The sequence below is a fragment of the Macrobrachium rosenbergii genome, chromosome 32 (genome assembly GCF_040412425.1).
Source record: "Macrobrachium rosenbergii isolate ZJJX-2024 chromosome 32, ASM4041242v1, whole genome shotgun sequence".
In the NCBI taxonomy this organism is placed as follows: Eukaryota; Metazoa; Arthropoda; class Malacostraca; order Decapoda; family Palaemonidae; genus Macrobrachium; species Macrobrachium rosenbergii.
In genome coordinates, this window is record NC_089772.1 from 11,408,503 (window position 1) to 11,427,811 (window position 19,309).

The 19,309-nt window shown below is 39.7% G+C and overlaps 1 protein-coding gene across 3 annotated transcripts in view; it reads left to right on the forward strand.

The window, feature by feature from the left end:
* Positions 1-13,331, forward strand: part of LOC136855573 (crustacean calcium-binding protein 23-like) — a 36,368-nt gene extending 23,037 nt beyond the window's left edge. For all 3 annotated transcript variants that reach the window (XM_067132670.1, XM_067132668.1, XM_067132669.1), the window contains exons 2-5: positions 1,973-2,112; positions 5,039-5,216; positions 11,465-11,674; positions 13,002-13,331. In XM_067132670.1, coding sequence (XP_066988771.1) covers positions 1,988-2,112; positions 5,039-5,216; positions 11,465-11,674; positions 13,002-13,103 — 615 coding nt within the window. In that variant the 5' untranslated portion in view covers positions 1,973-1,987 and the 3' untranslated portion in view covers positions 13,104-13,331. The remainder of the gene's footprint in view (positions 1-1,972; positions 2,113-5,038; positions 5,217-11,464; positions 11,675-13,001) is intronic.
* The last annotated feature ends 5,978 nt before the right edge of the window (positions 13,332-19,309 follow it).

The following is a 19,309-nucleotide window of genomic DNA, read 5'->3' on the forward strand; positions in this document are numbered from 1 at the left end:
AACTGCTTTCATTTCTTTTACTGTACCTCCGCTCATATTATCTTTCTTCCATCTTACTGTCCACCCTCTCCTAACAATTGATTCGTAGCGCAACTGCTTTGAGGTTTTCCTCCTGTTACACCTTTCAAACCTTTTCACTGTCAATTTCCGTTTCAGCGCTGAATAGCCTTAGTTGCCCCAGTGTTTGGCATGTATGCCTAAAATCTATAAATCTATCTGTCTATCATGTGTATGTGTATGAGAGAGAGAGAGAGAGAGAGAGAGAGAGAGAGAGAGAGAGAGAGAGAGAGAGAGAGAGAGAGAGAGAGATTCGGAGTATTATTAACTGGTGTTGTGCTGGTAATCCCCACACGTTGCATTCAATAAATTGCAGGGTGGATGAGTTTCACGTAGCATTCACAGAAGGCGTAAGATCAATGCTTCGCTGTAGTTAAGGTCATTGGCCTTCGAGGTCACTAATGAAGGGAATGGTTTACTCTCGGAGAAGGTACAGGATTAGTGCATTAACAATGATAATAATATCGATATTAGTAGTAGTTTTTTGCCGCGAGCTATTGAGCATGTGGCGAGGGATGAATGATTTAATTGCAAATGTTTTCGATTTCAGAATCGATGTGACCACAGTGTACGACAAAGTAGCTGTCAATATCCTAGCACGCTGTGTATCAGTGAGGTCTTTCAGAAAACTTAGCTGGGCATATTTGGAACAACAGTAATAACAACAAAACAGTAGTCCTCTATAAGAATTAAGAAATAACGTCTTGGTTTATTTTGAAAAATTGAAGAATCGAGTGGAAAAGGTTATACCAATGAAACCCAGTATGGAATTTTATCCTTTCACAATCAGGCCAATAAGGACGAAACAATAGTTTTCACTTTCACTACGGAACATTCACCCCCCGTAGGTGGGTAGTGGCGTCAGTGCACCTCGTGGGGTACACAGTAGGCATTACTAAACGTTCTTTGCAGCGTCCCTTCGGCCCCGAGTTGCAACCCCTTTCATTCCAAAGTTGCAACCCCTTTCATTTCAATTATTTCAAAGTGCAACCGCGAGGTCTTCCTCCTGGTACTCATTTCAGACCTACGTACTCTCAATTTCCTTTCCAGCGCTGAATGACCTCACAGGTCCCAGTGCTTGACCTCTGGCCTAAACTCTACATTCCATACTGAACACTCATTGACTATTCATTGTGACCCAATCTCACTAGAGAGAGACAGTCTTCAAATACGTGTTCACTCACTCAGATTGGAAAAAAATAAAGGGTCCACGCATGCCTCGTCTCACAATAGTCCCCAATAACGACCTCCAAACGTGATTCTGGGAAGCGTGAAACTGCAGAATTTAATGACGTTCTATAAATATGAGAATGGCGCCGACTGGGTCCTTAAATATAGAATATAGATTGCAGATGTCAGGAAGTCGTGCAGTGGTCGTCTATAACGAGAGAGAGAGAGAGAGAGAGAGAGAGAGAGAGAGAGAGAGAGAGTTGAGTTAAAGATTGTTCAGTTGCCATGTGCGTAGTGGGAATGCGGATGTCCTTTTTATGAATAGTTTGAAATAGATTGATGAATAGCGGTACACTAGTTTTAAATAATAATTATATTTTAAGTAATGATTCCCCGTAGGGGGTTAGTGCCGCCAGTGTACCTCACGGGATGCACTGTAGGCATTACTAAAGGTTCTTTGCGGCGTCCCTTCGTCCCCTAGCTGCAACCCCTTTCATTCCTTTTACTGTATCTTTCTCCCATTTTGCTATCCACCCTCTCCTAACAATTATTTCATGGTGCAACTGCGAGGTTTTCCTCCTGTTACACCTTTCAAACCTACCTTCTCTCAATTTCCTTTCCAGCGCTGAATGACCCCGTAGGTCCCAGTGCTTGGCCTTTGGCCTAAACTCTATATTGCATTGTGTTGAGCAATAGTTATACTGCCCATTCATATTATAACGACTTCTTTCCTTTTCCCTGGCAGCTTCCTCGTCACAGAATGACCCGGGAAAACCACCTGATGAAAGTGTCCGCCCAGGAGGCGCACGAAGCAACGAACGCCCTCGAGAAGCTCCGCTGCCTCATCCTGACGAAGGGATACGACAGCGTCCTCCAGTTTGGAAAGTAAGTTGTCAGTGTCTCGGTCAGATGCTGTGTGGATGTCCGGGGTGTGAAGGTTGAACCGTTTCGCGCCATGTTCGTCTCCTGCGTGAACGCTTTTCGTTGTGGAATTATTATTTCCTTCTATTTAAGGGCTGGCCTTTTAAAGCTCGGAAGTTTGAAATGTAATTCTTAAAGATGTGGCCTTTTAAAATAAGGGACTTTAAAATGTAATTCTTTAAGTGGCGGCCTTTTGAAACTCGGAATTTTAAAGTATTTCGTTAAATGGTGACCTTTAAAGTTCTGGACTTTAAAATGTAATTCTTTAATTGGTGGCCTTTTAAAATTCGGAGCTTTAAAATGTAATTCTTAAAGTGGAGTCCTTTTAAAACTCGGGACTTTAAAATGTAATTCTTTAAGTGGCGGCCTTTTGTAAGCGTGGAACTTTAAAATGTAATTCATCAAGGGGTGGCCTTTTAAAACTCGGGACTTTAAAATGTAATTCTTTAGGTGGTGACCTTTAACAAATCGGGCACTCTAAAATGTAATTCTTTATTTGGTGGCCTTTTAAAACTCGGAACTTTAAAATGTAATTCTTCAAAAATTGTGACCTTTTAAAACTCGGACCTGTAAAATGTAATTCTTCAAAAAATGGTGGCCTTTTAAAACGCGTAAGTTTGAAATGTAATTCTGTAAAGATGTGACCTTTTAAAACTCGGAAGTTTGAAATGTAATTCTTTAAGTGGTGACCTTTAAAAACCCGGAGCTTTAAATCGCAGATCTTGAAGTGGTGGCCTTTTGAAACTCGGAATCTCAAAATGTAATTAGGTAACTTTACTTCCTTATCATTAAATGGCCTTTTCTTAAGTGACCAAGGGAGAATTGAGATTTGGAGTAAACCAAACGCCAAGCGCTGGGACCTATGAGGTCATTCAGCGCTGAAAGGGAAACGGTGAAAAGGTTTCAGAGTTGCAATATGAAACAATTGTTTGCAGAGGGTGGAGAGTAAGATGGAAGAAAGAGAATTTGAACGGAGGTACAGTAAAAGGAATCCAAGTGGTTAAAATCTCGATTAGTCCGATGACACTTTAGTTGATAAGAAGTCTCTCTCTCTCTCTCTCTCTCTCTCTCTCTCTCTCTCTCTCTCTCTCTCTCTCTCTCTCTCTCTCTCTCTCTAGAAGTGATTTACCTTAATTGCCCAAGCTCGCTCCAGACGCCTACAGAATAATAGATGGCTTTAAATTTTTGATAAATTTCGTGCAAATGGCAATAGATTTACCATAAGGAATGTCGAATCTTCTCTCCAAGCACTCTGCACGCAGGGAGAGTTATCAGAGGTCGGTTCAAACTACTCGCAACGGGTTTAGCTCGCATTATAACTTTAAAAATATTTGCTGTTCAAACATTTTTTTACAGTAATTTCGGATGATGTTCGTTTCCGGTCCGAAAATCCCTACTCGATTTTGTATTATATCTTTCGAATCTTCATAAAAAAAAAAAAATATTCTATATACATATTTCTTGCAAGCTAATGTTTATCACAATAAAAAATAAAATATAAGTAATTGAGAATTTTTTCTAAAGTTTCAATTTTGCAAAATGCACTTAGGGACACATGATCCCCGTGGGGCTAGTACTAAACACGGCGAAATGCATTTGACCCCCCAGGGGCTCGTACTAAACACGGCGAAACAGTGTAGATCAATTACTGTTTCGCCGTGTTTAGTACTAGCCCTTATGTGGAATTGGAGCTCGGACCGAAAGCGAACTTTTACCGTAATTTCGACTCTGATGAGGAGACTGAAAAGATTAAAACGGAAATACAGGGAGTTTTTCTTAGTAAAATGTGGATACGAATACCCGTAGAGTTTAACAATTAGCACTTACTTTTATTGTCTAATCTTTTTAGTTTTATGTAAAAGAAAACGGTTGTGCCGGCTTTGTCTGTCCATCCGCGCTTTAGTCTGTCCGCACTTTTTAAGCTAGAGGGCTGCAAATTGGTATGTTGATCATCCACCCTCAGTAGTTTTTATTTTAAGGTTAAAGTTAGCCATGATCGTGCTTCTGGCAACGATATAGGACAGGCCACCACCGGCTCGTGGGTAAAGTTTCATGGGCCGCGGTTCATACAGCATTATACCGAGACCACAGAAAGTTAGATATATTTTCGGTGGCCTTGATTATAAGATGTAGCGGCTGTACAGAAAACTCGATTGCGCCGAAGAAACTTCGGCTCATTTTTTCTTTTTTCTTTTACGCCAGATTCTTGTAATAAAAAGGAAACTTACAACATAGCAACATAATTTACAAAATGCCACATGACGTGATTTTCTTTGAGTGTTGTATCAATTATTAATCAGACAAAAATCTTGCGAACAACCCTTTTTTCTTGGTAAATTTTGTATTCGCGTTTCAGATCAATCAGGCATTTCTTGAACCTGCTGCTGATGAGTTATCAGTATTAAAATAAGGTTATCTTCGAGTAGGAAGTTCTTTCATTAACTTAAACAATATTTCTAGTGAAGGTTGACTTACGCATAAGATTTATGATTGTCACGGTGTTTTTAAGTAATGATATTTGCTACTTTCCAGGTTGTACAGAAGACGGGAAAATGATGATGCGAGAAAGAATTAACCAGGTTATGAGAAATAAAATAAAATTTATGCATTCAGACAATCATGCCTATTCGTAAAATCTTACGGCACAGTGAAGAAGTTTTTTTTATTCGTAAAATCTTACTGCCCAGTCAAGAAGTAAAGCCTTTTTTTATCTAATAAAAACACAAGTGTCTAAAGTTAAAAGCAGCTAAGGAAACGAAGCACAACCGCAAAACCTCACGTCAAGCCATTTCCAAGCTCTCAGTGAGGTCAGTGAATTCAGAGACGGACGCACGGGAAGTCATTCCCCGTCCGACACCACTTGACGATAATAACGCGCAATTTCTTGCAGGTTGATGAGAAGGCGCGAACGCGAGGACAACCACACCGTCACCAGAGATGAGATGAGGGCCATCATAACCGAATACGGCGTGGAATTCAGCGACCACGAAGTCGACGATTTGTTCTCCAGCTTCGACAAGGCAGACATGGGTGCCATCAACTGCGAGGAGTTTCTCATCAAACTCAGGGTGAGCGTAGGTGTCAGCGCAGCGAAGTGTGGGTACTGAATGAGAGAGAGAGAGAGAGAGAGAGAGAGAGAGAGAGAGAGAGAGAGAGAGAGAATGGAGGCTGAACTCTGGAAAAGCCCCGGGATCGTCAGAGCTAGACTGAACTAGCTGTTAATGAAGATCGTTACATTCGGTCACACATTAGAGTAATGTTGAATGTTATTCGGGTAAGCTTGTGGGCAGCTTTGTAGGTTAACCCCTCCCCTTCTTTTTCCCGGCCACCAGCGGATCCAGGGTGGGGTTCCACCTGGGCACGTCCCCCCCCCATGACAAATAATGACAAAACAATAATATTGAAGATTTAGATAATAACATAATGAGAAATATAAAAATGGGAAAAAGTCTATTGTAGAAATAAAAAAAAAAAATAATAATAATAATCTTGATATATTATATATATGTATGTATGAAAATTGGTGGCCCCCCGTGAAATTTTTCTGGTTCCGCTAGTATTACGGTTAGCAGGCAAACACATGATCTAAATATCAATTATTTATCCGATTATTTCTTTGTTAGAGTAACAAGATGCCTGGAAATGATAATTTGAAATACACCGGTCCATTAACGCACGATTGACGTTGTGTTTCTCTCATAATGTGGCGCATCAGTAAGCAATATTTTCATCCGCACCCATGCGTAAATTAACTTGATATCCTTGAATGACCTTTGTGTGAATAGAAGGGTGAGAGTATATATATTTTAAAATGGCCGTTTGCCGAGAACTTGACATGACGAGAATGGGTTTATTGATGTTTACGATCCTTCGGTGCTATTTTAAGAGATCGAATCCCTTTTAGGTAAATGGTGCTGTGGGTTCCGTTCTCAGCTAGCACTCTGCCGGACCCACGTTCGATTCTCCGACCGGCCAGTGAAGAATAAGAGGATTTTATTTCTGGTGATAGAAATTCATTTCTCGCTATAATGTGGTTCGGATTCCACAGTAAGCTGCAGGTCCCGTTGTTAAGTAACCAATTGGTTCTTAGCCACGTAAAATAAATCTAATCCTTCGGGCCAGTCCTAGTAGAGCCGTTAATCAGCTCAGTGGTCTGGTTAAACTAAGGTATACTTTTTTTTCTGGATTCATGAGTTACAGTTTATGTTTAGTTTGAATAAGGATGAAAAGATTTATTTGATTTTTCAATGAATATACCCAGTAGGGGGCTAGTGCCGTCAGTGCACTTCACGTGGTGCACTGTAGGCATTGCTTAAGGTTCTCTGCAGCGTCCCTTCGGCCCCTGGCTGCAACCTCTTTCCTTACTTTTACTGTACCCCCGTTCATATTATCTTTCTTCCATCTGACTTTCCACCTTCTACAAACAACTTTTTCATAGTGCCTCTGCGAGGTTACACCTTTCAAATCTTTTTACTCTTAATTCTTCTTTCAGTGCTGAACGACCTCGTAGGTCCCAGTGCCTGGACCTTCGGCCAAAATCTCGTATTCCATCCATCACTGAATACAGTGTAACCTCTATGACAGACTGTCGAGTGCGTCACGAATGCCTCCTTCCAAACCAACAGGTTGACCTTAGACTCAGATTTTCTTTTTCTGAGACAGTTTATCGATCCTTTTTCGTCGGAAAGATCCAGTGTCTGCGCGCGCATTCGTTGGGTGTCCTTTCGTGACGCACGAAAGTACGTGAATATTTCATGCCAGTGTTCGAGATAAGTCTTTTTTTTTTTTTAAGTTTGTTTGGACGTTCGTGGAGTTTCTTTTGATTGAATAAGAGTATTCTGAAGTCTGATGTGCTTCCGTGTCCTGCTGGTGTCATTCGCGTTTCTGCATCTGATGATGATTACAGTACTTTTCTGCAGGAGGTGCACTTATCTGGATTCAAGCTTGGTGTCATTTCTCTGTGTAAAAAAAGTCTCTTAATAGTCGTTGCTCGGTTTCAAACCGAGCATTACATAAAACACCAAAATCCTTCTGATTTTAGTATTTTAATTTTAATCATTCAGGTTTTAGTATTTTATAGTACAGCTCGGTTTTATGCCGAGCTGAGACTATTAGATAGTTGCCTTCAGCAGGAAAGTCTTTTTCATTTAAATTCACCCTGTCATGTTCAGTGTGTTGCTTATGTAATAATAGTATCAGGTGATAAATTACTTATTTTTTCTCAGTCGTATCTCGAGGTAGCAGACATAAAACAATGCTTTTACCTGACGTGTAATGTTAATGCTGAATTCAGAAGTCGAGACACTTTGAACTCCTCCCTTAAGTGTAGTGCCGTAATTAACAAGTAAAAAATGCGCCGAAGTTTCTTCGGCGCAATCGAGTTTTCTGTACAGTGTATGAGCCGAGGCCCGCGAAACTTTCAGCCACGGCCAGGTGGTGGTCTGTCATACAGCGTTGCCTGACGTACGATTATGGCTAACTTTAACCTTAAATAGAATAAAAATTACTGAGGTTAGAGGGCTGCATTTTGGTATACTCGATGATTGGAGGGTGGATGATCAACATACCAATTTGCAGCCCTCTAGCCTCAGTAGTTTTTAGGATCTGAGGGAGGACTGAAAAAGTGCGGACAAAAATAGTGCGGACGGACAGACAAAGCCATCTCAATAGTTCTCTTTTACAGAAAACTGAAAATTGTTTTGCGCAAAAAATGCAATCAACAAATCTGCACGTCAAAGAGGACATACACAGTGGTGCGAGAAATTAATTAACCGCTAAGGTTATAGAGTGACAGTAAAAAACGATGGAGTGGATCTTGCAACGCCATAATTGCATATTAAAGGACAAGACATGACCTGTAAAAAAATGTAAGGGAAGGCTCAGATGCGTTAAAAATTAATATATACATCAGCTCTAATGTTTGGGTTAAAAATGTTCTGCTACTCAAGGTTTAGACGGTATGTTTCTCTCTCAATCTCTCTCTCTCGCTCGCAAATATAACGTCATACGACTGTTATGCGTATTGATTTTAAAGGCATTGTTCGAGGTCATATTTTTAGGAATAACTCAGCCGATTGTAGTTTACAGTTTGTTGTGTCTACATATTTCAGTTTCAAGTAATCACAGGTCATGAAAGTGTAAAAAAGAAGTAAGCTAGTGATCTCCGTATTAATTCAGGGTTCTAGACGCTAGTCTCGCCTTGTTTTTCCTCACATGACACCTTTTACAATAGGTCCCAGTGCAGGGCCTTTGGCCTAAATTCTATATTCAATTCAATTCAGCTGTCAGTTTTCGTATTAAGGTTAGACAGTGGGTAGGTTGTTGCAATGATACCAGTTTGGCTTTCCCACTTTTAAACCTCTCTCTCTCTCTCTCTCTCTCTCCACTTGTTACGCATGCGTTCTTGTGTATGCGTGCATGGGTTTGTGTGAGGGTGGAGGGGACTCTTAATCAATAAGCTTGGAAATGGTTTTCGATTCCTCGATGACACTTCATTTTTATACGCAATTAATCCAAGGAAAAGTGAGTTGCACTGAGTGAGTTCAACAATTCTCCAAAAACTCGTGTTCACTCTCCTAAAGGATACGGCTAGGATCAGTTATTTTCCAAAATCTGTTTCAGGAGAGAGAGAGAGAGAGAGAGAGAGAGAGAGAGAGAGAGAGAGAGAGAGAGAGAGAGAGAGAGAGGTTCCTGTACTGTTCGCAGGTAGTATCGCTTAATCCATGGGTTATTCATAACTCCAGACTGCTATCGACTCGCTGTAAATGCTAATGTACGAGAATATCATGATGTGACCGAGTGTTTAGGCTATTTACAAAATTATGATTATCGTAATTGAACTGAACTAAATTCGGAAATTGACAGTAAGAAGGTCTGAAAGGTGTAACAGGAGGAAAACCTCAAAGCAGTTGCACTATGAATCAATTGTTAGGAGAGGGTGGGAAGTAACATGGAAGAAAGAGAATGCGAAAGGAGGTACAGTAAAAGGAACGAAAGCGGTTGCAGCTATGGGGCGAAGGCACGCTGCAAAGAAACTTAATGAATGCCTGCAGTGCACCGCATGAGGTGCACTGACGGCATTACCCTCCTACGGGGATGATTATCGTTACGTAAACTCTGAGTGACTGAAATGAGACCATACATGACCTACTGTAATGATGATGAAAATCTAAATGCTTATGATTGCTTATTAGAACAGTTGCTTCAGAATCTGGCAGACTTACGTAAACGTTATATTGTGATATCCTGAAGGAATGAAAGGAAACTGGACTCTGTCATTGGTGATAGGAGTTAGAGAGTTTTCTTCTGTTCATATATTTTGCGGTGCACTGTAGGCATTACTTAGGTTCTTTGCAGCGACCCTTCGGCCCCTAGCAGCAGTCCCTTTTCGTTCCTTTTACTGTACCTCCTTTCTTATTCTCTCTCTTCCATCTTACTTTCCACCTCCTAACAATTGATTCATAGTGCAACCGCGAGGTTTTCCTCCTGTTACATCTTTCAAACCTTTCACTGTCAATTTCCATTTCAGCTCTGAATGACTTCATAGGTCCCAGTGCTGGGCCTTTGCCCTAAATTCTATCTTCAATTCAGTTAAGAAATATGGGAACATCATTACAAACCAATGTTTATTTCAAATGCTGTGTTTATTTAGCGATCCCACCGAACCCTCAGTGGACTGAGCCACCTTCCTAGGCACATAATCCAGGCGGAATGACACCCGATACAAGATTTCCCAGAACGTGGGCTTGGTATTATACAAAAGTTTCCTTTCCCCTTTTTCGTTTGCGACAAGGACGGCTTATCTTACTGTGGTCTGTCACGCACGAGCTTCGATCCGTCACACAGTCTGTCTGTGTGTGCGTTGCCGAATGTAAACAGTCTTTATTTTGACAGATGTCACCTTGAATGCTCTTTGATGACTGTCCTTGACTGCATCGTTGGGGAACCTCGACCGTACGTCATGATCTTTAAGAAGCTCAAACCGCCACGAAAGTGCTACGTTCCTAATCTTTCAGAAACTGGTGCCTTCTTAGGAATGAGGTTATATATCCTTTATATTTATGAAGCTAGGCCTCGACTGTGAATGTTGTATTCTTGGTATTCTATAATACTGAGACCCCATGAGAGCAGTCTTATTTTCAGAGAAAAAGAATGTCTACCGTTATCGCATTTTTTCTTATATCTTAGAACCTGGAACATATCGTTTCATATTTTCCAGTCATCGAGAAACTGTATTGTACAAGGATTTATTACTCTTGCGTTTTAAGAAGCCAAAACCTACCTTAGAGATGAAATATTCGTGATTTCATGAAAAATACCAGAGCCTCCCATTATACAGTATTCTTTCTCTCCTGTATGAAATTAAAGTCCCAGCGTACAAAAATCGAAATTTATAAGGTAATGGCTAGGAGTACTTTGATTTATGGTCATGAGTCATGGTACAATAAAGTGACTTCGGATAACAAATTCTAAGCATTTAAAAATAGGGCGCTCAGAAGAATATTAGGAATTAATTGGAGGGATAGGATGTCAAATAACAGAATTAGAGAAGTAACGAGGGTGCAACCGGTCGATGAGTATGTTAGGTTCTCACGCTGGAAGTGGCCAGGCCATGTGTACAGAAGACAGGGAATAGTACGAAATACACCGGGGTGGGTTGCCCTTGGTAGAAGAGGTAGAGGTAGGCCAAAGGAGACGTGGTTAAGGACAATGAGACGAGTGTTGGGGAGATCTTGAGGAGTTAGCCCAGGACAGAATGCGGTGCCACAGGAAACGATTATTGATTGATTGCAGGAATACTACAAAATATGCTTTAAAAGGATTATAATAACATTTGTTATGAACCTTGAGTCTCTTCAAGATTCTAATATCACTGGTCTTTTAGGAGATTACTAGTTCACCTTGGAATACCACATTATTTATCTTTTATCGAATTCAGTTCTGTTGATGATTGCTATGTTCCTGGTATGTACAAAACTAATGTCTCCCTTACAAGTGTTAAACCTTTGATAGCTTAAAAATTAGAACACATAATGTTGCAGTTTACATCTTTATTGTCTTAACATTTCTTTTGTGAGTTCCATACTAATTTGAAGGTAAACATCTCTGGAGATTACGTCATTGTAGACTCTGTGTCCAAGTGAAGTCATGACTTGGATACAAATAAATATTCCGTTACGCAGTATTTAAAACCTCCTAATGTAAAACTGCATTCAGATAAGAGCCTTTCATGTATTGTATAAGTATATCTATTTTTTATTACATGTCCAAAAATTCTAAGACGGCAAACGTTTGAAACCGTTTTCCTTCCAAACAGCCAGAAATGTCTGATGCCAGAAAACATGTCGTGGAAGAGGCCTTCAACAAGCTGGCTGATTCAGAAGATGGCGTCATCAGTATCGAAGACATGAAGCACAAATTCGATGCCTCTCGCCACCCAAAGGTCCTGTCGAAAGAGTCAACGGAACACGACACTCTGATGAATTTCGTCGCCAACTTCGAGGGGGGCGTGCACGACGATGGCAAGGTTCGTGCCCTTGAGCAGGTCTCGTAAAGTGTAGTCTTGCTCTCAGCATATATATATATATATAATTTTTTTTCCAAGAGCTAGCCTCATGCATTTCTTTACCATGGTTGTGACCTACTCAGGATCAAACTTTGGTTTTGCTGATGAGGCGAGGACTAATCACTGAACTCCGGGACCATGTGTATATATATATATATATATATATATATATATATATATATATATATATATATATATATATATATATATATATATATATATATATATATATTTAAACACACAAATATCCATGTATCTCTAAATGACACAAAGGTTATTTTAGAAAACATTGTTTTGATATTATGGGAACTGAGGCTATCAGCTTCATTTGCCTGGGCGTAAATGAAATTCAGAAGAGTCGATATTAAGTCAACAGAGTATGGAAACAAAAATCTCCAGTTATAAATATTCTCTTATTTGACGGATGAAATGAAAGACCTGTTGAGAAAGTATCTGATACAAAAAAGGGCCCATTAGAAAAGTGTATATATATTTAAGATTTGAAAATAATAATAAAAACTAGATTGTTAAAATCAGTCTAAAGTTTAGTTACTAATTATAAATGGTAATATGCATGCATATGCATTGCCGTTAGTGTTAATTGTTGATACCTGAAAAAATTAGTATTTTATATTAAGATACATGTCAACGTTTACATGTGCATGTTAACCAGTCCACGAAGCTATAGCTTTGAAGTCACTGAAACATCACTTAGAGGACCAGAGAGTTACAATACAATGAGAAATACACAACAAACCATGAGGCTGAACAGTGTAGTTATGGCCAAGAAAATATGGTGCATTGACGTTTGGCATAGAGAAGTGACACTTCCATTTTATGCATCGTATAATGAGCTAAGAGCATGCGATAATTCCCTTTCATATTGTATAAGTTTGATGAGCACGAACATGTAAATCAATGAAGGTAGCATGGGTGAGGCTTCTGACAGAGTCTTGATTTATTTCCATCCTTTTAAAAGAGAGTAAAGAGTGTCTTAGGGGCGATGTGGAGCAGAGAAGGAGAAAGAAAAGTAGAGGTATGGCTCTCACCGTCCCAATAGTGAACTTTCATCGTTTAATCTGTATTGATGAGTTTTGTCCTTCAAGCTTGAATTTAGATGAGACGTAGGTAGTGCCTGAATATGCAATTCCATCAGTAAATGTTTCTAAGAAGCCAGGAAATAAATGGATACTAGGTGGGCACATACAGACACTTTCTGAAGAACTGCACGTATATTTCACCCACAGTTTAAACCTTACATCCCAGTAATCTTTGCGTCCGTTGCTAGGTGACAAAGGAGGAGTTTATGGACTACTACTCCGGAGTGAGCAAGTCCATTGGGGACGACGAGTACTTCACAACAGTCGTCCAGAACAAGTGGATTCTCTAAACAAAGAGAAGCGAAGGGTCGGAAGTGGAAGACGGGGTTTTCAGAAACTCCATTCAGAAGAAGAGAAATCAAGCACAACAACCGATTCATATCTTCATTTTGCCACTTTTGTGGTTGCTAAATTACTCCTATAAGTAATGGTTTTCCAAAATTGCCTCGCAGATCTGTACAGATAAAATTACGATTAGGTTTAGGTGTAAATAAAGTAAATAAATTTGTAATTGGCAATGTTTGTGTATGTACTAATCATTGCTTTGAATATGAATTTTTCTCCCAGTAAATGTTCTCAACGGGAGAAATTCTGATAATGACTTTGATATGTATGTAGTTTTGGTCGAATTCGTACCTAGAAACTTAATGCCTTGAGAGAAAATGTACTTCTCTGTGTACAGCGCACGTCAAAATGTACTTCTCTGTGTACAGCGCACGTCAAAAGTAAGTTCATATTTCACCATCTAATAAAGTTGCTCTCAGGAAAAAGAAGGAAATCTTTCGTTAAAAAATTACATTGTAGAATGGTGTTGAGATCGTTTGAGCTACAAAAGCACACTCTTACCTTATACAACACAAAACGAACATCATTATTCTTAATCACACAACTGTTTTGCTGTTTTTAGTTTTCTGTAAAAGAAAGCTATTGAGATGGCTATTTGTCTGTCCGTCCGCACTTTTTCTGTCCACCCTCAGATCTGGAAGACTACAGAGGCTGGAGGGCTGCAAATTGGTATGTTGATCATCCAGCCTCCAGTCATCAAACATACCAAACTGCAGCCCTCTAGCCTCAGTGGTTTTTATTTTATTTAGGGTTGAAGTTAGCCATGATCATGCGTCTGGCAACGCTACAGGACAGGCCACCAGCGGGCCGTGGGTGAAAGTTTCATGGGCCGTGGCTGAGAGTTTCATGCAGCATATATGCTGTACAGAAAACTCAATTGCGTCGAAGAAACTTCATCTCATTTTTTACTTGTTTTATTTAGTAAATGATTCTTGTTATTTCCTTGGTGCAACTATTCCACTAATCTCTGAGGAATGTGGTTAACTCGTACCTAATATTTGAATGGAATATACCTAGTTCCAGTTCTATAGCATAAACCTTTGTAGGGGGTTAGTGCCGTCAGTGCACCTCATGTGGTGCACTGTAGGCTTTACTTAAGGCATTAATTTGCAGCGTCCTTCGGCCCCTAGCTGCAACCCCTTTCATTCCTTTTACTGTACCTCTGTTCATATTCTCTCTTTTCCATCTTTCCACCCTCTCCTAACAATTGTTTCATAGTGCAACTGCGAGGTTTTCCTCCTGTTACACCTTTCAAACCTTTCGACAATCAGTTTCCGTTTCAGCGCTGAATGGCCACATAGGTCCTAGCACTTGGCCTTGGGACAAAATTCTATATTCCATCTATAGCATAAACGAAATTGTGAGTCACTGTCTTCGTAGCTCACGATATAAAGAGTTTCAAACCAGATGAAGATGATTTCAATACAAAGGTTTTAATTAACATTGGTGTTTTTTTTTCTGGCAGCACGTAGAAAACAAAGGTAAGACACTTGATGAAAAGAAGAGGTCTAAGGAAACGAGATTGTCACATACATAGAAACAAACACCTTGGAGGTTCAAGTAAATAAAAAAAAAAAGGGAATGAATCTTTTGAGCTCCCCTTTCTGTGCTCTGAATATTCAGTGAATTCTCTTCTTTCTTTGCTGATTCAGAAATTGTCATTTACAAACCGCAGAAGGCAGCAGGTAAGTCGAAATGGAGCTGAGGATTGAGTGTAATTGTTATTATCGTGTCTTAAGACATAATAGGTCAAGTTTCACAGCTCTTCAAACTAAGTACTTACTTTCTTCCGCCATCATTTCCTTTTATTGTTAAAGGTAAATCGGTAGCTATCCGTGCTTTTTAAATGGCTTTGTTGCGCTCACACACACAGCAACCCATAGCACATTTAAATTGATTAAAATGATCCAATAAATGTTAGTTATAAGAGTAGTCCTCGGGTTACAGCGGCTCCAACTTATGACGTTCTGATCTCACGGTGCTATTCAGATATATTCATAAAAAATCGGTTCCGGGTTATGGCAGGTCTTCCGAAGTTATGGTGCTTACGGCATGCCATAAGCGATGGGAGACTGGAACTAGTTTCTGAGTGGCATAGCTGTAGACGCTATGACAAGGCGAGAAAACCGGTTTAGAGTTGTAGCCACCGGGAGGGTTTACTACAGTGTATAATGAGGTGAGAAAACTGGTTTATTACCAGAGCAATGCTTACAAACCTGTTTTTTTTATTACGATGTGCCAGGTTATGGCCAGCGTGCCGCTGGAACGGAACCCCCGCCGTAGGCTAACCTGGGGACTACCAGTATTGGTATTGTTGTCAGTCAGCTGCTTCGTTTTATGACCTGCATTATGAAAAACAAGAGAGGCATACAAATCTGCACTGCTTAAGAAAACAATATTTCGATGTAAAAGCATTTGTCCTTTCAATATTCCATTTATGTGTCTCTGGGTACGAAAACTAGCAGCTGTAAAAGCCAGGAGCAGAACTTACCATTTTTCATTTGTTAGAATCACATTCGGGAAAATGCATTGGCAGATCGTTCTGAAGACTCCGTCCCCAGAAGTGTGAGGGGAACTGAAATTTTAGGAGACAGCATTGATGTTGCCCATGTTTTGAGTTTTTTAAAGGCTTGTGGTTTTTATGAAAAGACCTTATAATTTTATATAGATAGGTCTTGTTTTTATCTTATTTATGACAGTTTTAATTCCATTAGAAATTAAATCTCTTCGATTTGACCCTTTTTAACATTGATCTTTAGAATGTCTATTAAAAACTCATTATTTTTATCATTTCCAGTTTCATTCATTCTCATCATAGTGCTGAATGACCCTATGGGTCCCAGTGCTTGGCTTTGTGCCTAAATCACATATTGCTTATTTAAATTGGTTAGGGAGATTTATTTTATTACAATGAAATCCTGACAAGTATCTCCTCGTAGGGGATAGCGCTGTCAGTGCACCTCATGTGGTGCTCTGTAGGCATTGCTTAAGATTCTTTGCAGCGTGCCTTCGGCCCCTAGCTGCAACCCCTTTCGTTCTTTTACTGTACCTCCTTTCATATTCTCTTTCTTCCATCTTACTTTCCACCCTCTCCTAACAATTGATTCATGTGCAACTGCGAGGATTTCCTCCTGTTACACCTCTCAAACCTTTTACTGTCAATTTCCATATCAGCGCTGAATGACCTCATAGGTCCCAGCGCTTGGCCTTTGGCCCAAATTCTATATTCAGTTCAATCCATGGGAATCAAATGGTGCAAAGTATGCATGACTCAACAATTGCAGGACCTTTTTACATTCAAATTTTTAGAAGACAATTCGTGCAGAGTTTACCACCGGTCCCTACTGACTAATTACTCCCTGTGTACAGTAAAAACAACAACGACCGCAATAATAATAATAATAATAATAATAATAATAATAATAATAATAATAATAATTAATAGCATCTTTGTATTACTCGTCATCCAAACTTGATTGTCGCAAGAGGCGTTTATTGAAGAAGATTTAATAAGTCTATAAACAGATGGGTCTCTCTTCATGTCATTCAGATGCCTAGGATTGTCCTGAACTTAGCATGTTTCACCGTTTTTGCTGTTCTTGGTAGCATTTTTCCAGACGAATGGAAATTTTTGTTATACAAACCCTTGTTGCGAAGGACTTGACGTATGCTGATTGCATTAATTTAAGGCCAGACTTCCATCATTCCAGTGATTTATACGGCGGCTTAAAAATGATTCAGTCATGATAACGAATACACTAAACCTAGCATCTTGTTTCCTGTCAGGCAATTTGCATAAAGGAAATGAAGTACTTTTGATTTCCTTTCAGACCTAACTAGTTGCACCTAAGACAACGAATGAGCATGCACTTGTTGAAACTGATTCTAGGGCTGCCTTTGACATGGTTACCAAAAAATCGCCACGTTCTTGGCTCATTCACAGATTTTTTAAGAGGCGAGCAACAAAAAATGGTTGGTAACTCTAGGCTTATTTGATCTGGAGTTCCACAGGTTAGTGTTCTTGGACCTTTTTTTTGTATTTTTTATTAGCAGTATGATTGTTAGTACTTCTTCAAAATGCCCAATAAAGTTTCTGGGATCATTAGCAGAGGTCTGGAAAGGATCAAGAAATGTAGTGAGAGGGGTATGAGCAAGACTGTGAAGACCCTATTAATTAGGTAGTCTCGTGCTGTGCTGCCTATACTTGGGGTTAACGCTGTACCCCCGTTGGATAGCGCCGTCAGTGCACCTCATGGCGCACTGTAGGCATCAAAAGGTCTTTGCAGCGTGCCCTCGGAAGCTGCAACCCTTTTCATTCCTTTTACTGTACCTCCATTCATATTCTCTTTCTTCCAGCTTTGTGCAGCCGCGAGTTTTTCCTCCTGTTACACCTTTCAGACCTTTCTAATCTCGATTTTCCTTTCAGCGCTGATTGACCTCATAGGTCCCAGTGCTTGGCCTTTGGCCTGAATTCTATATTCAGTTCATCGGTACATTTGACTATACGTGTAGCTGCCTTCTACTTATGTCTTTTTTCCTCAGAGCACTTATGAAATATGTTCTTAATCAAAATAAGGAATAAAATTCACAATAATTTTGTTGTCTAGACACGGAGAGCTTTCCAGAGAGTGGGATCTGGAAGGCTCTTTGTATAAAACTTAATTTTCAGAAAAATTATAGTGATTTTATTCTATTCAATGGCCAGGGTATTATGGGAATTTGGACTCATTCCCATCATCAGTGGTAATGATAATAATTACCATAAAAATTCTGCAGTCTTTAGTATCTGGCGGTCAAATGGTCTAGTCATGGAAAAGGACGAACTAGAAACTTCAAACCATTTTCATTCAGGCAGGTTTAATCAGTGGGTAGACCAGGGGACGTATCTAGTACACACTTAAAGCCGAGAGAAGGAGGAATGCCTCTGGAAAGATTTTGACGAGTGGGTAAATCCAGGAAAACAGGAACTGAGAGAGAAAGCTTTGAGTGATGGAATTTTCTATCTCTAACTACTAGAGTAGTATGAAATGATTGACGTTGTATTAATATTTGTTTTCAATTGCTGAGTGCTCCTTCTAGGAACTGACCATTTCTGTCGACTTCAAATAACAAGGCTCGAAGATACGTGGTCTGGTGAGAGGTCGATGTCGATATGAAGGACAGGAAAGCTTTAACGTGGGAAAACTCACGAGATATAGGATTTCAAAAACTGCTATAAAGAAAAATAGTAAACAGACAATCAACAACTAAGGTTAATATACTTGAACCTAGACAAAAAAAAAAGGCAGCAGAACTCTTATTAGAAATAAATAATTCAAATTGTACGACGTGCACGAGTTGATCAGTGCTGAGCGAAATCAGGGACCTTGGAAACAGGTAAACATACTAAAATTAACAAGTTCACAAAAAGTACCTCTGGATTCTTTCCTTCTGCCTGCAAAAATAAAAATAAAAAATGAATAAACAGCAAATGCGCATTCAGAAAAGCAAAAGGGAAGGAATACTTTTAAGTATTAGGTTACAACCTTCTGTTAACATAAGCCAAGCTGACATTCCTTTTGAGAACATTAGAACGAGAATGTACCTTTCACGAGTGTGATTACCGTCACGCGAATGGAATGTGGTAGGTAAAAGGCCTCGCTACCTCAGACATTGAGAGCAGCTGTTTTCACGTTAAGATATGAAAGGACTTCCTTGCATTCCATAATCAGCTTTAGCCCGTAGGGGGTTTTAGGCTTTACTTAAGGGTCTTTGCAGCGTCCCTTCGGCCCCTAGCTGCAGCCACTTTCATTCCTTTTACTGTACCTCCGTTCATATTCTCTTTCCACCATCTTACTGGCCACCCTCTCCTAACAATTGATTCATAGCGCAATTGAGAAGTTTTCCTCCTGTTACACCTTTCAGACCTTTCACTGTCAATTTCCCTTTCAGCGCTAAATGACCACATAGGTCCCAGCGATTGCCCTTTGGCCTAAATTCCATATTCCGAAGCTGTTACTGTGAATCACGCAGTAGTAAATCAGTTTAATCTGATTCCAACTTAACAAATGGAGCCATTCCTACTCATAATTTTGCCGAATAGCTTTCATGTCCTTCGTAGTCAATGCACACAACATAAAACTTAGATTTTAGCGTCATAAATTTCGCGATG